General features: G+C 38.9%; 1 protein-coding gene across 1 annotated transcript in view; it reads right to left on the bottom strand.

Moving 5' to 3' along the window:
* Positions 1-13,981, bottom strand: part of LOC128638168 (uncharacterized) — a gene marked incomplete in the record, with an annotated part of 174,028 nt that overhangs the window by 100,827 nt on the left and 59,220 nt on the right. Inside the window, 4 exon segments of the mRNA XM_053690032.1 lie at positions 849-971; positions 5,471-5,626; positions 7,630-7,824; positions 8,433-8,663. Of these exon segments, the coding sequence (XP_053546007.1) occupies positions 849-971; positions 5,471-5,626; positions 7,630-7,824; positions 8,433-8,663 (705 nt within the window).

Genomic DNA, 13,981 nt, shown 5'->3' with positions numbered 1-13,981 from the left:
TATGCCCTCTGTGTCTCTCGGGCTCTGCTGCCGTCGCCCTCTCTGTGAAACAGGTCAATTTGGGCAGTCTTGAGAGATCGATACTTGTGCCTCGCTTGTGCTTCCGAATTCGGCTCTTGCAACTGAGCCACTTTGCTTGTTCCGCAGTTCCGCCACAAGCACCTCTGACTAGTGCGGTTGCCCTAGGAAGTAGTCCCACTCCAACAACGGGCATATGGCTGGGAGAAGTGCAGTACGAGCCCTCAGCATACACGCTCAGTTACCACGAGCGGTGCGTGGCTCCTCCCACCGGAACCGGAACCTCCTCTGCCAGAGATTTCTGTCCTCGGCCTAAGAGCAGGCGGACAGGTTATGGAGCAGCGGTCTTTAGACCACTGCTTCATAACAGAAACACCAGTTATGAAGCAGTGGTCTAAAGACCGCTGCTCCATAACCTGTCCGCCTGCTCTTAGGCCGAGGACAGAAATCGCGTGAAATCAACCCGATCCAATACGATCGGGTTGATTGACATCCCCTGCTAGTGGCCGATTGGCCGCAAATCTGCAGGGGGCGGCGTTGCACCAGCAGTTCACAAGAGCTGTTGGTGCAATGCTGAATGTGGAGAGTGTATTGTTCTCCGCATTCAGCGATGTCTGTCGGACCTGATCCGCTGATAGGATCATGACGGACAGACATTTGTTAAATAGGCCCCTAGGTCTCTTTAGGGACTATGGAGCAGATACGGTTTAAAGGGGTATTTGCTGTTCCTTTTATTTAGGCAATACTTGCTAAAGCTTAGTTGTTACATCACAGGATGTAATTATTTTATAACACAAGGTTTCATTCTTTGTATATTATTTCTGAGTTACCTTTTTACTTGCTTCACATATATAGTTCAGGTCTTCTCTGAGTTTTTTCAGTTTCTGCTCCCTGAATGTGCGAAGTTCAGTTGCCAAATACAGAGCTTCTTCTACACAGGAAAGAATATGGACCTATAAAAAGTTATATGATTAGATTGTGTGCTGACTGCAAACTATTGCCAGGTTATATCAAACTGATTCTTGTACACTATCGCCTAGATTTAGAGTTCTGCGTTAGCCGTCAAAAGCAGCGTTAAGGGGTCCTAACGCTGCTTTTTACCGCCCGCTGGTATTTAGAGTCAGTCAGGAAAGGGTCTAACGCTCACTTCCAAGCCACGACTTTTCCATACCGCAGATCCCCTTACGCCATTTGCGTATCCTATCTTTTCAATGGGATCTTCCTAACGCCGGTATTTAGAGTCTTGGCTGAAGTGAGCATTAGACCCTTTCTGGGCTAACGCCGGTTTATAAAGCTCTTAACTACTGTGCTCTAAAGTACACTAACACCCATAAACTACCTATGTACCCCTAAACCGAGGTCCCCCCACATCTCCGCCACTCTAATACATTTTTTAACCCCTAATCTGCCAACCGCACACCGCCGCCACCTACATTATCCATATGTACCCCTAATCTGCTGCCCCTAACATCGTCGACACCTACATAATATTTATTAACCCCTAATCTGCCCCCCCCACGTCGCCGCTACCTACCTACACTTATTAACCCCTAATCTTCCGACCGGAGCTCACCGCTACTCTAATAAAGTTATTAACCCCTAAACCACCTCACTCCCGCCTCTCAAACCCTAGAATAAATAGTATTAACCCCTAATATGCCCTCCCTAACATCACCGACACCTAACTTCAAGTATTAACCCCTAATCTGCCGACCGGACCTCACCGCTACTCTAATAAATGTATTAACCCCTAAAGCTAAGTCTAACCCTAACCCTAACACCCCCCTAACTTAAATATAATTTTATTCTTACGAAATAAATTAACTCTTATTAAATAAAGTATTCCTATTTAAAGCTAAATACTTACCTGTAAAATAAACCCTAATATAGCTACAATATAACGAATAATTATATTGTAGCTATTTTAGGATTTATTTTTATTTTACAGGCAACTATGTATTTATTTTAACTAGGTACAATAGCTATTAAATAGTTATTTACTATTTAATAGCTACCTAGTTAAAATAATTACAAAATTACCTGTAAAATAAATCCTAACCTAAGTTACAATTGAGCTCGCATTCTATTGGCTGTTCCGATCAGCCAATAGAATGCGAGCTCAATCTGATTGGCTGATTGGATCAGCCAATCCAATTGAACTTGAATCTGATTGGCTGATTCAATCAGCCAATCAGATTTTCTTACCTTAATTCCGATTGGCTGATAGAATCCTATCAGCCAATCGGAATTCGAGGGACGCCATCTTGGATGACGTCACTTAAAGGAACCTTCATTCGTCGGTAGTCGTCGGAAGGAAGAGGATGTTCCGCCCCGGGATCTTGAAGATGGAGCCGCTCCTCGTCGGATGGATGAAGAAAGAAGATGCCGCTTGGATGAAGATGTCTACCAGTCCGGATGTCCTCTTCTGCCCAGATAGGATGAAGACTTCTGCCGCTCCGGATGCCCTCTTTTGGTCCATCGGATGAGGACTTCGGCCCGGTTGGGTGAAGACGACTCAAGGTAGGGAGATCTTCAGGGGGGTAGTGTTAGGTTTATTTAAGGGGGTTTGGGTTAGAGTAGGGGTATGTGGGTGGTGGGTTGTAATGTTGGGGGGGGGTATTGTATGTTTTTTTTTACAGGCAAAAGAGCTGATTTCTTTGGGGCATGCCCCGCAAAAAGCCCTTTTAAGGGCTGGGAAGGTAATAGAACTGTTAACTTTTTAAATTTAGATTAGGGTAGGGTATTTTTTATTTTGGGGGGCTTTGTTATTTTATTAGGGGGCTTAGAGTAGGTGTAATTAGCTTAAAATTCTTGTAAACTTTTTTATTTTTTGTAATTTAGTGTTTTTTTTTGTAATTTAGTTTAGTTTATTTAATTGTAGGTACTTGTATTTAATTGATTTAATTAATTTATTGATAGTGTAGTGTTAAGTTTAATTGTAACTAAGGTTAGGATTTATTTTACAGGTAATTTTGTAATTATTTTAACTAGGTAGCTATTAAATAGCAAATAACTATTTAATAGCTATTGTACCTAGTTAAAATAAATACAAAGTTGCCTGTAAAATAAATATAAATTCTAAAATAGCTACAATATAATTATTAGTTATATTGTAGCTATATTAGGGTTTATTTTACAGGTAAGTATTTAGCTTTAAATAGGAATACTTTAGTTAATAAGAGTTAATTTATTTTGTAAGAATAAAATTATATTTAACTTAGGGGGGTGTTAGGGTTAGGGTTAGACTTAGCTTTAGGGGTTAATACATTTATTAGAGTAGCGGCGAGGTCCGGTCAGCAGATTAGAGGTTAATGAAGTTAGGTGTCGGCGATGTTAGGGAGGGCAGATTAGGGGTTAATACATTTATTAGAGTAGCGGCGAGCTCCGGTCGGCAGATTAGGGGTTAATAATTGTAGGTAAGGTAGCGGCGACGTTGGGGGGGCAGATTAGGGGTTATTAAATATAATATAGGTGTCGGCGATGTTAGGGGCAGCAGATTAGGGGTACATAGGTATGTAGGTTGCGGCAGTGTACGGAGCGGCAGAATAGGGGTTAATTATATAATGCAGGGGTCAGCGATAACGGGGTCAGCAGATTAGGGGTTAATACGTGTAAGGTTAGGGGTGTTTAGACTCGGGGTTCATGTTAGGGTGTTAGGTGCAGACTTAGGAAGTGTTTCCCCATAGGAAACAATGGGGCTGCGTTAGGAGCTGAACGCTGCTTTTTTGCAGGTGTTAGGTTTTTTTTCAGCCCAAACTGCCCCATTGTTTCCTATGGGGGAATCGTGCACGAGCACGTTTTTCCAGCTAGCCGCTACCGTAAGCAACGCTGGTATTGAGAGTTGAAGTGGCGGTAAATATGCCTGTACGCTCCCTTTTTTGGATCCCAACGCAGCCCTTCAGAGAACTCTCAATACCAGCGTTATTTAAAAGGTGCGGGGGAAAAAAAAGGAGCGTTAGCTACGCGGGTCTTTACCAACTCTAAATCTAGCCGTATGCAGTGTATTCTATTGCAAGTGATTTTCAACTGGAATAGAATATATCCAGGTGCAAGGATGGAAATCCATCAGTATAGCTGGCTAGTAAAGGGAAAATATTACTATTACATTCAATCCTAGGACAAAAGCCCTATATCCTACTCACCCACTGAAATTTCCTACTACATGGGTCTAGATTACTAGCAGTCTATCTGCCTAGGCATTTCTACTTCATGAGAAACGAGATATATTAAAGCAGACATCCCAACTCTCCCTGAAGTTCAGGGAGTCTCCCTGATTGTAATAGCGGCTCCCTGATGGCAGCAAATGGAATGCAATCTCCCTGAAACTCCAAGTAGTACGATCCAATGTGGCCCAAATCCAGGAAAGTGTTTCTTTAAGGAATGCCTTTAGTTGCTGGGACGTTATAGAACCCTCAAAGCATGCACCAGTAACCAAAAAGACCCCACTGATTTTATTAAAATAAAAGAACAAATACTACCTTATTTACTGCACGTAATTAAACTTTGTATTCTAAAATATTTGAGCATTCAACAAGCGTACGATCACTGCAAAATAGGTTTGTTGTATGTGGTTGTGCAATAAAGCTACTTTTTTTAATGTGACTTTAGTGGGAAGCTACTTTAATGATAAGTTTAGTTCGTTTTTGCAGGTTGGGATGCCTGTTAAAGGGACATTAAACACTTTGAGATGATATAAAATGATAAATCACATTTATAAAAATAAATCTGCAATTCACTTTTTATTATTTATTTTGTCCCTTGTTCCTGTAATTCCATTCTGAAATTGTGAGCATTTCAGTTCCTGTTAGAAATGGAAGTGCAGAACACTGTTATATTCCACACAGCCATTGGCTGCACACTCTAGTGACCTATTTATAACTGTCTCTTATTGGCCACAGCAGAGAAGGTAACCTAAGTTACAACATGACAGCTCCTATTGTTTTATAGAAACATAGGGGCATATTTATCATAGTGCGAGCGAACATGATACGATGTAGCGCATCATGTCCGCTGCAAATCGATAAATGCCGATAGCATAAGCTGTCTGCATTTATCATTGCACCAGCAGTTCACAAGAACTGCTGGTGCAATGCCGCCCCCTGCAGATTGGCCGCTAGCAGGGGGTGTCAATCAACCCAATTGTCTTTGATCGGGTTGATTTCTGTCCATGGCCTCAGAGCAGGCAGACAGGTTATGGATCAGTGGTCTTTAGACTGAAGGCTCGCTGGAAACATACGGAGCTTGAGCTTTACACTTATTTTGTCAATATTTAAACAGCTAATGAAACTTTATAAAATACATCTACATCTTATTCTCAGACTAAGCATTTTATCTAGCGTTTATTTCTTTAGGAAGCAAACAAACATGACAGCCGTATACTGCTCAGTTAAGACAGCAGACGCTATTTTTTATAATAAAACTGAGGTCTGATGCTGTATGCCTGCACAGTTACCTTATCACAGCAATATTCTTTTAACCCACTGGCTATTTCCTCCAACTGATGTTCTCGCAGCTGCATCTTTTGTACGATGTGATGTAAGTCCAGCAGTGACTCTATAGCTTCTGACTTATTCTTCAGCAAATTCAAGATGTCTTCTTGACAATGTCCCTTAAAATAAACTGTGGTTAGAACTGGCATTGCTCTAAATACAGTACATGTCTGATCCCTACATACAGTACATGTCTGATCCCTACATACAGTACATGTCTGATCCCTACATACAGTACATGTCTGATCCCTACATACAGTACATGTCTGATCCCTACATACAGTACATGTCTGATCCCTACATACAGTACATGTCTGATCCCTACATACAGTACATGTCTGATCCCTACATACAGTACATGTCTGATCCCTACATACAGTACATGTCTGATCCCTACATACAGTACATGTCTGATCCCTACATACACTACATGTCTGATCCCTACATACAGTACATGTCTGATCCCTACATACAGTACATGTCTGATCCCTACATACAGTACATGTCTGATCCCTACATACACTACATGTCTGATCACTACATACAGTACATGTCTGATCCCTACATACACTACATGTCTGATCCCTACATACACTACATGTCTGATCCCTACATACACTACATGTCTGATCACTACATACAGTACATGTCTGATCCCTACATACACTACATGTCTGATCCCTACATACACTACATGTCTGATCACTACATACAGTACATGTCTGATCCCTACATACAGTACATGTCTGATCCCTACATACACTACATGTCTGATCCCTACATACAGTACATGTCTGATCCCTACATACACTACATGTCTGATCCCTACATACACTACATGTCTGATCCCTACATACAGTACATGTCTGATCCCTACATACAGTACATGTCTGATCCCTACATACAGTACATGTCTGATCCCTACATACAGTACATGTCTGATCACTACATACAGTACATGTCTGATCCCTACATACAGTACATGTCTGATCCCTACATACAGTACATGTCTGATCCCTACATACAGTACATGTCTGATCCCTACATACAGTACATGTCTGATCCCTACATACAGTACATGTCTGATCACTACATACAGTACATGTCTGATCACTACATACAGTACACGTCTGATCACTACATACAGTACACGTCTGATCACTACATACAGTACACGTCTGATCCCTACATACAGTACACGTCGGATCCCTACATACAGTACACGTCGGATCCCTACATACAGTACACGTCGGATCCCTACATACAGTACACGTCGGATCCCTACATACAGTACACGTCGGATCCCTACATACAGTACACGTCGGATCCCTACATACAGTACACGTCGGATCCCTACATACAGTACACGTCGGATCCCTACATACAGTACACGTCTGATGATCCCTACATACAGTATACGTCGGATCCCTACATACAGTACACGTCTGATGATCCCTACATACAGTACACGTCTGATGATCCCTACATACAGTACACGTCTGATGATCCCTACATACAGTACACATCTGATGATCCCTACATACAGTACACGTCTGATGATCCCTACATACAGTACACGTCTGATGATCCCTACATACAGTACACGTCTGATGATCCCTACATACAGTACACGTCTGATCCCTACATACAGTACACGTCTGATCCCTACATACAGTACACGTCTGATCCCTACATACAGTACACGTCTGATCCCTACATACACTACATATCTGATCACTACATACGGTTTGAGGTTTTGTCTCTTGTTTGCTTTGTAGTATAATATATCCCTGTAGATTATAAGCTCTTCAAAGTAGTCCCCTCCTGTATTCATTTGCTTTGTTTAAACGTATCTGAGCTTCTCGTTTTGTATCATTGTCCTTGAGTTCCCTTAATTATGCAGCCAGCGCTACCTAATTTAATGGCACTTTACAAATAAATGATGTTATTATTAATACCATTACATTTGTCATATTTCCTAATAAATCATCTTATTTACATTACTGAGTGCTGTTGATACTATTTGACTGATGCACAAATAATAATCACTTTACCATCTTATTTACATTATTCTGATGCTGTTGATACTGATTGACTGATGCACAAATAATAATCACTTTACCATTGTATCCTCATACAGCCTTGTTCCATGTGACCACGTCTCCTTATTGTGTGTTTGAGCCTTGAACGCTTGCTGTAGGAGCACAACCATCTGGCGCAGGTGCGTCTGTGAGAGTACGCAGCAGACTACATGATCCATGTTACGACTTCCTGACTTCATCAGTTCTTGCAACAGTATCTTGTCTTTAACTTGCAACTAAAAACAGAATATGTAAAGTATGTCGGCCAAAGTCTTTAACTTTAAGGAAAAAAAGGACACAATATTTTTCAGATGAGAGCTGAGTGATAAAAACGTATCTGAATGATATGGAGCTAACCGTAACTTTTACTTGACAAAAACATGAGGCTTGGATGCTCAGAATCATGTGTAAAATCTTTTTTTTTATTGGAATAGGTTTTTTATTGTAAATTATTTGATGTGTTTTTCTAAACTAAATGAATGTGAAATATTGAAGCCAAAGTACTTTTTCTGATGATGCTGAATCAATGGCTACTGGAACAATATGTTGTTGGGGCTGGAATATACCCCAGTTTAAATGAAGTTTTATTTGAGGAGTTAACAGTACATTGCGTTTGGAGATACTAGAATGTAAGTTCCCACGGGAATAGAACCCTAAATTCCTCATGTATTTGTTTGTCAAATTTTGTCTGTTCGCATAATTACTTATATCAGTTTATCCATGGACAGCGCTGCGGAATATGTTGCGCTTTATAAATCAAGTATAATAATGTTTAATATAAGCTGCTGGGAATCTGTAGATAAGACATTTAGATAAAATGGGAGTTTGTTAGTGACACCATTACCAGCTGCTCAGTTAATGTATAATGTTCCTCTTTAATCTGCTGTTTCATGTCACTCAAGGACAACTGTACGCCCTGCATCTCTTCTTCATTATGGGACTTTTTAAAGAAAGCAACAAGTTTCTCTATTTGTCGCTGTTCCATTGCTTTAGCCGTCTCTTCAGCAGCTGCCTTTCCTGAGCACGACTGAATGTTCTTTAGTATTTTCTGAACTTCCCCAACACAGTTGTCAACCTGTAAAGACAGCGAGAAAATGTCATATTTAGTGCTAGATTATGAGTGGCGCGCAAGCTGTTGTGCGCAAGCGATAAGGGGTATTTTGTGGCTCTTTGCACAGAAAAAGAGCGCATATTACAGGTTAGCGCAACTTCAGGGCTCTGGTTAACTGTTACGCTCAACTAAAAAGTTGCACAAAACAGTACAGTACAGTTACACTCATAACCCTTTCTAATAAATATACATTTCACAGTACAGTTACACTTATAATAACCCTGTCTAATAAATATACATTACACAGTACAGTTACACACATAATAACACTATCTAATAAATATACATTACACAGTACAGTTACACACATAATAACACTATCTAATAAATATACATTACACAGTACAGTTACACACATAATAACACTGTCTAATAAATATACATTACACAGTACAGTTACATACATAATAACACCATCTAATAAATATACATTACACAGTACAGTTACACACATAATAACACTATCTAATAAATATACATTACACAGTACAGTTACACACATAATAACACTATCTAATAAATATACATTACACAGTACAGTTACACACATAATAACACTGTCTAATAAATATACATTACACAGTACAGTTACACACATAATAACACTATCTAATAAATATACATTACACATTACAGTTACACTCATAACCCTTTCTAATAAATATACATTTCACAGTACAGTTACACTTATAATAACACTGTCTAATAAATATACATTACACAGTACAGTTACACACATAATAACACTATCTAATAAATATACATTACACATTACAGTTACACTTATAATAACACTATCTAATAAATATGCATTACACAGTACAGTTACACACATAATAACACCATCTAATAAATATACATTACACAGTACAGTTGCACACTTAATATCACCATCTAATAAACATACATTACACAGTACAGTTACACACATAATAACACTATCTAATAAATATACATTACACAGTACAGTTACACACATAATAACACCATCTAATAAATATACATTACACAGTACAGTTGCACTCATAATAACACATCTAATAAATATACATTACACAGTACAGTTACACTCATAATAACCCTGTCTAATAAATATACATTATACAGTACAGTTACACACATAATAACACTATCTAATAACAATATATTACACAGTACAGTTACACTCATAATAACACCATCTAATAAATATACATTGCACAGTACAGTTACACTTATAATAACACTATCTATTAACAATACATTACACAGTACAGTTACACTCATAATAACACCATCTAATAAATATACATTACACAGTACAGTTACACTCATAATAACACCATCTAATAAATATACATTACACAGTACAGTTACACTCATAATAACACCATCTAATAAATATACATTACACAGTACAGTTACACTCATAATAACACCATCTAATAAATATACATTACACAGTACAGTTACACTCATAATAACACCATCTAATAATTATACATTACACAGTACAGTTACACTTATAATAACCCTGTCTAATAAAAATACATTATACAGTACAGTTACACTCATAATAACACCATCTAATAATTATACATTACACAGTACAGTTACACTCATAATAACACTATCTAATAAATATACATTACACAGTATGGTTACACACATAATAACACCATCTGATAAATATACATTACACAGTACAGTTACACTCATAATAACACTATCTAATAACAATACATTACACAGTACAGTTATACTTATAATAACACTATCTAATAACAATACATTACACAGTACAGTTACACACATAATAACACTATCTAATAACAATACATTACACAGTTACACTCATTATAACACTATTTAATAAATATAGATTACACAGTACAGTTACACACATAATAACACTATCTAATACATATACATTACATAGTACAGTTACACTCATAATAACACTATCTAATAAATATACCTTACACAGTACAGTTACACTTATAATAACACTATCTAATAAATATACATTACACAGTACTGTTACACTCATAATAACACTATCTAATAAATATACATTACACAGTACAGTTAAACACATAATAACACTATCTAATAAATATACATTACACAGTACAGTTACACTCATAATAACACTATCTAATAAATATACATTACACAGTACAGTTACACACATAATAACACTATCTAATAAATATACATTACACAGTACAGTTACACACATAATAACACTATCTAATAAATATACATTACACAGTATAGTTACGCACATAATAACACTATCTAATAAATATACATTACACAGTACAGTTACACACATAATAACACTATCTAATAAATATACATTACACAATACAGTTACACACATAATAACACTACCTAATAAATATACATTACACAGTACAGTTACACTCATAATAACAAATCTAATAAATATACATTGCACAGTACAGTTACACTTATAATAACCCTGTCTAATAAATATACATTACACTGTAAGTTACACACATAATAACACTATCTAATAAATATACATTACACAGTACAGTTACACACATAATAACACTATCTAATAAATATATAGAATAATATAATGATAATGTTAAGAGGCGCCACCAGATGCAATAAATAAATAGTGTATCAATAACTCGTGCTACAATAATCACAAACAGGGGTACTAATATACTAATGATATGTGGTCCAATGAATGACCACAATGCCTAGTATAAAAAAAGTGAAATCAGTATCACTAATAAGTGAGAGAACCAGTATAAGTGATATGATTCAAAAACATCAGTGTAAAAGATAAGATTGTATAATATATACAAATAGCATGTCATAACCTAGCAAAATATTAGTATCAAACAACGCAAGACATATAATAAACAATATCCTTAATGATAATGTGAAAAACCAACATGATCACTATGTTGTATAGTGATAATGTCCCAGATCAGTCCCAAGGAGGTGCAGACTTGTGCAGTGAATTATATAGTGATGCCAAAATGAAGGGAAGTGGATGGCTGCAAAACTTCTTCAAAAAGCTGTATGGCACAAAAAGCAGGAATCTGTGAAGTGGTAGAAGAAAAAAAAGAAGGCACCACAATAGTGCGATATCAGTGATGTTAGGACTTCACGCACATAATCACGCACATAATGAAATGTACTTACTAGAAGCTGGGCACTTGAGAAGTGCCACAAAAGCACTCTGGACTATTAATAGCTGTCCAGATAGCTATCCTCTCGCTGTAAAGGTTCCAAAGTCGGGATCACAGTGATGTATTTCAATGTGGTATGAGGGAGCCCAAGGATGTAATGAGAAATATACGCAAACGACAATGCGTTCCCAAATGATTCTCAGAGTGATTCAGCTCCACTAGGATAACATAAAATTTGTGATAACCAGTTATAAATACAACTGAGTTTTATTAAAAACAATATGAAAACACACAGGTTGTATTTATAACTGGTTATCACAACTTTTATGTTATCCTAGTGTTTTCATATTGTTTTTAACTCTTTCCTTTGGGGCAAAACCCGACCTCAAATTAATAAAAATACAATGTTTAGATCTTTACATAATGGGGGCTTAAGTCTACCAAACATACACACCTATTATCCGGCAACAGTTGTACAGAGGATACTTGACTGGCATTGTAGAGGACAGTCCAAGGCCTGGATAGCCCTGGATTCCCAACTCCTCAAATCTCCCACACCGGGTTCCCTCTGTTGGCTTCCCAAGCACAGACGTACACCCCTATGTAATTCTCCCCCCCTATACAGGCATATTTTTAACACCTGGGACTGCTTGCTCAAGACAAACCCGATCCTCTCCACACCAACCTCCCCACTCACACCGGTCTTTCCAAATATAGAGTTCTTGGGAGGGTAGGGTGGGGCTCTTCGCTGAGCCCCACCCTATTCAACATCTACATGGCCCCTCTCGCCGCCATTGCCCGACGACATGACCTCAACATCGTCTCCTACTCCGATGACACCCAGCTAATCATCTCACTCACCAGTGACCCCACCACCACCAAGAGAAACGTCCACGAAGGGCTGACAGCAGTCGCCACCTGGATGAGCTACAACTGCCTAAAGCTGAACGCAGACAAGACCGAAGTCCTCCTCCTTGGTCCCACCACATCCGCCTGGAATAACTCCTGGTGGCCCACAGCCCTAGGACACCCTCCAACCCCCACCGGCCATGCACAAAATCTAGGTGCCATCCTGGACTCATCGCTCTCCATGGACTGACAAATCAACGCCATCTCCTCTGCATGCTTCCACACACTTCACCTGCTGCGAAAGATCTTCAAATGGATCCCAACTGAGACCAGGAAGACTGTCACCCACGCCCTCATCAGCAGCCGACTGGACTACGGCAATGCACTCTACACCGGCTCCACCATCAAGCTCCAAAAGAGACTACAGCACATCCAGAATGCCTCGGCCAGACTAATCCTCGACATCCCTTGTCAATGCCACATCACCAAACACCTGAAGAACCTGCACTGGCTCCCCATCAACAAATGTCTAGACATGTGGTGGCACTGCAATAAATTAGCCCCCTTCTGGCGTAGCATAGAAAACATTCTCCAAAAACTCACTGAACAAAACTTTACATTAACACCCACAGTAGTCTTACTAAATGAGCACCCACCATTGCAGTGTAGAATAAGAGCCCCGCTACTGAGACTATGGGGCCTATTTATCAAGCCGTTAACTGCAAATATGCTGGAATTCCACAGCAAAATTGTGGAGAGCTTGATTCGCCTTATTTATCAAAGCCTACAGACCGGCAAAAGTAGAAATCTGTGACGTAACATACGATCCGCCGGTTTCAGTCTAACACAAATTGATGCTTACGTCACTACAGATGTTCTGAATGCAATTTCGGCACTATCTGACTACTTTTGCAAGTTAAAAAATATCTACCAGGTACGCTCGGCACTATTCGGGCCCAGCGTACCTGGTTTTCAATCCGCCGCCCTGGAGGTGGCGGATGCCATAGGAATCAATGGGAGTCTGAAAGCAGCGAAAGCTTATGTTTGCTGCTGCCCGATATCCCATTGATTCCTATGGGAGAAAAAAATTTATGTTTACACCTAACACCCTAACATGTACCCCAAGTCTAAACACCCCTAATCTGCTGCCCCCTACCCCGCCGCCAACTACATTATACTTATTAACCCCTAATCTGCCGCTCCTGACACCCCCGCCACCTAAATAAAAGTTATTAACCCCTAAACCCCTGGCCTCCCACATCACTAGCACTTACTAAA

Source organism: Bombina bombina, chromosome 8 (assembly GCF_027579735.1).
Source record: "Bombina bombina isolate aBomBom1 chromosome 8, aBomBom1.pri, whole genome shotgun sequence".
Taxonomy (NCBI): domain Eukaryota; kingdom Metazoa; phylum Chordata; class Amphibia; order Anura; family Bombinatoridae; genus Bombina; species Bombina bombina.
The sequence above is the reverse complement of the archived record's forward strand: the minus strand, read 5'-3'. Positions and strand labels throughout refer to the sequence as shown.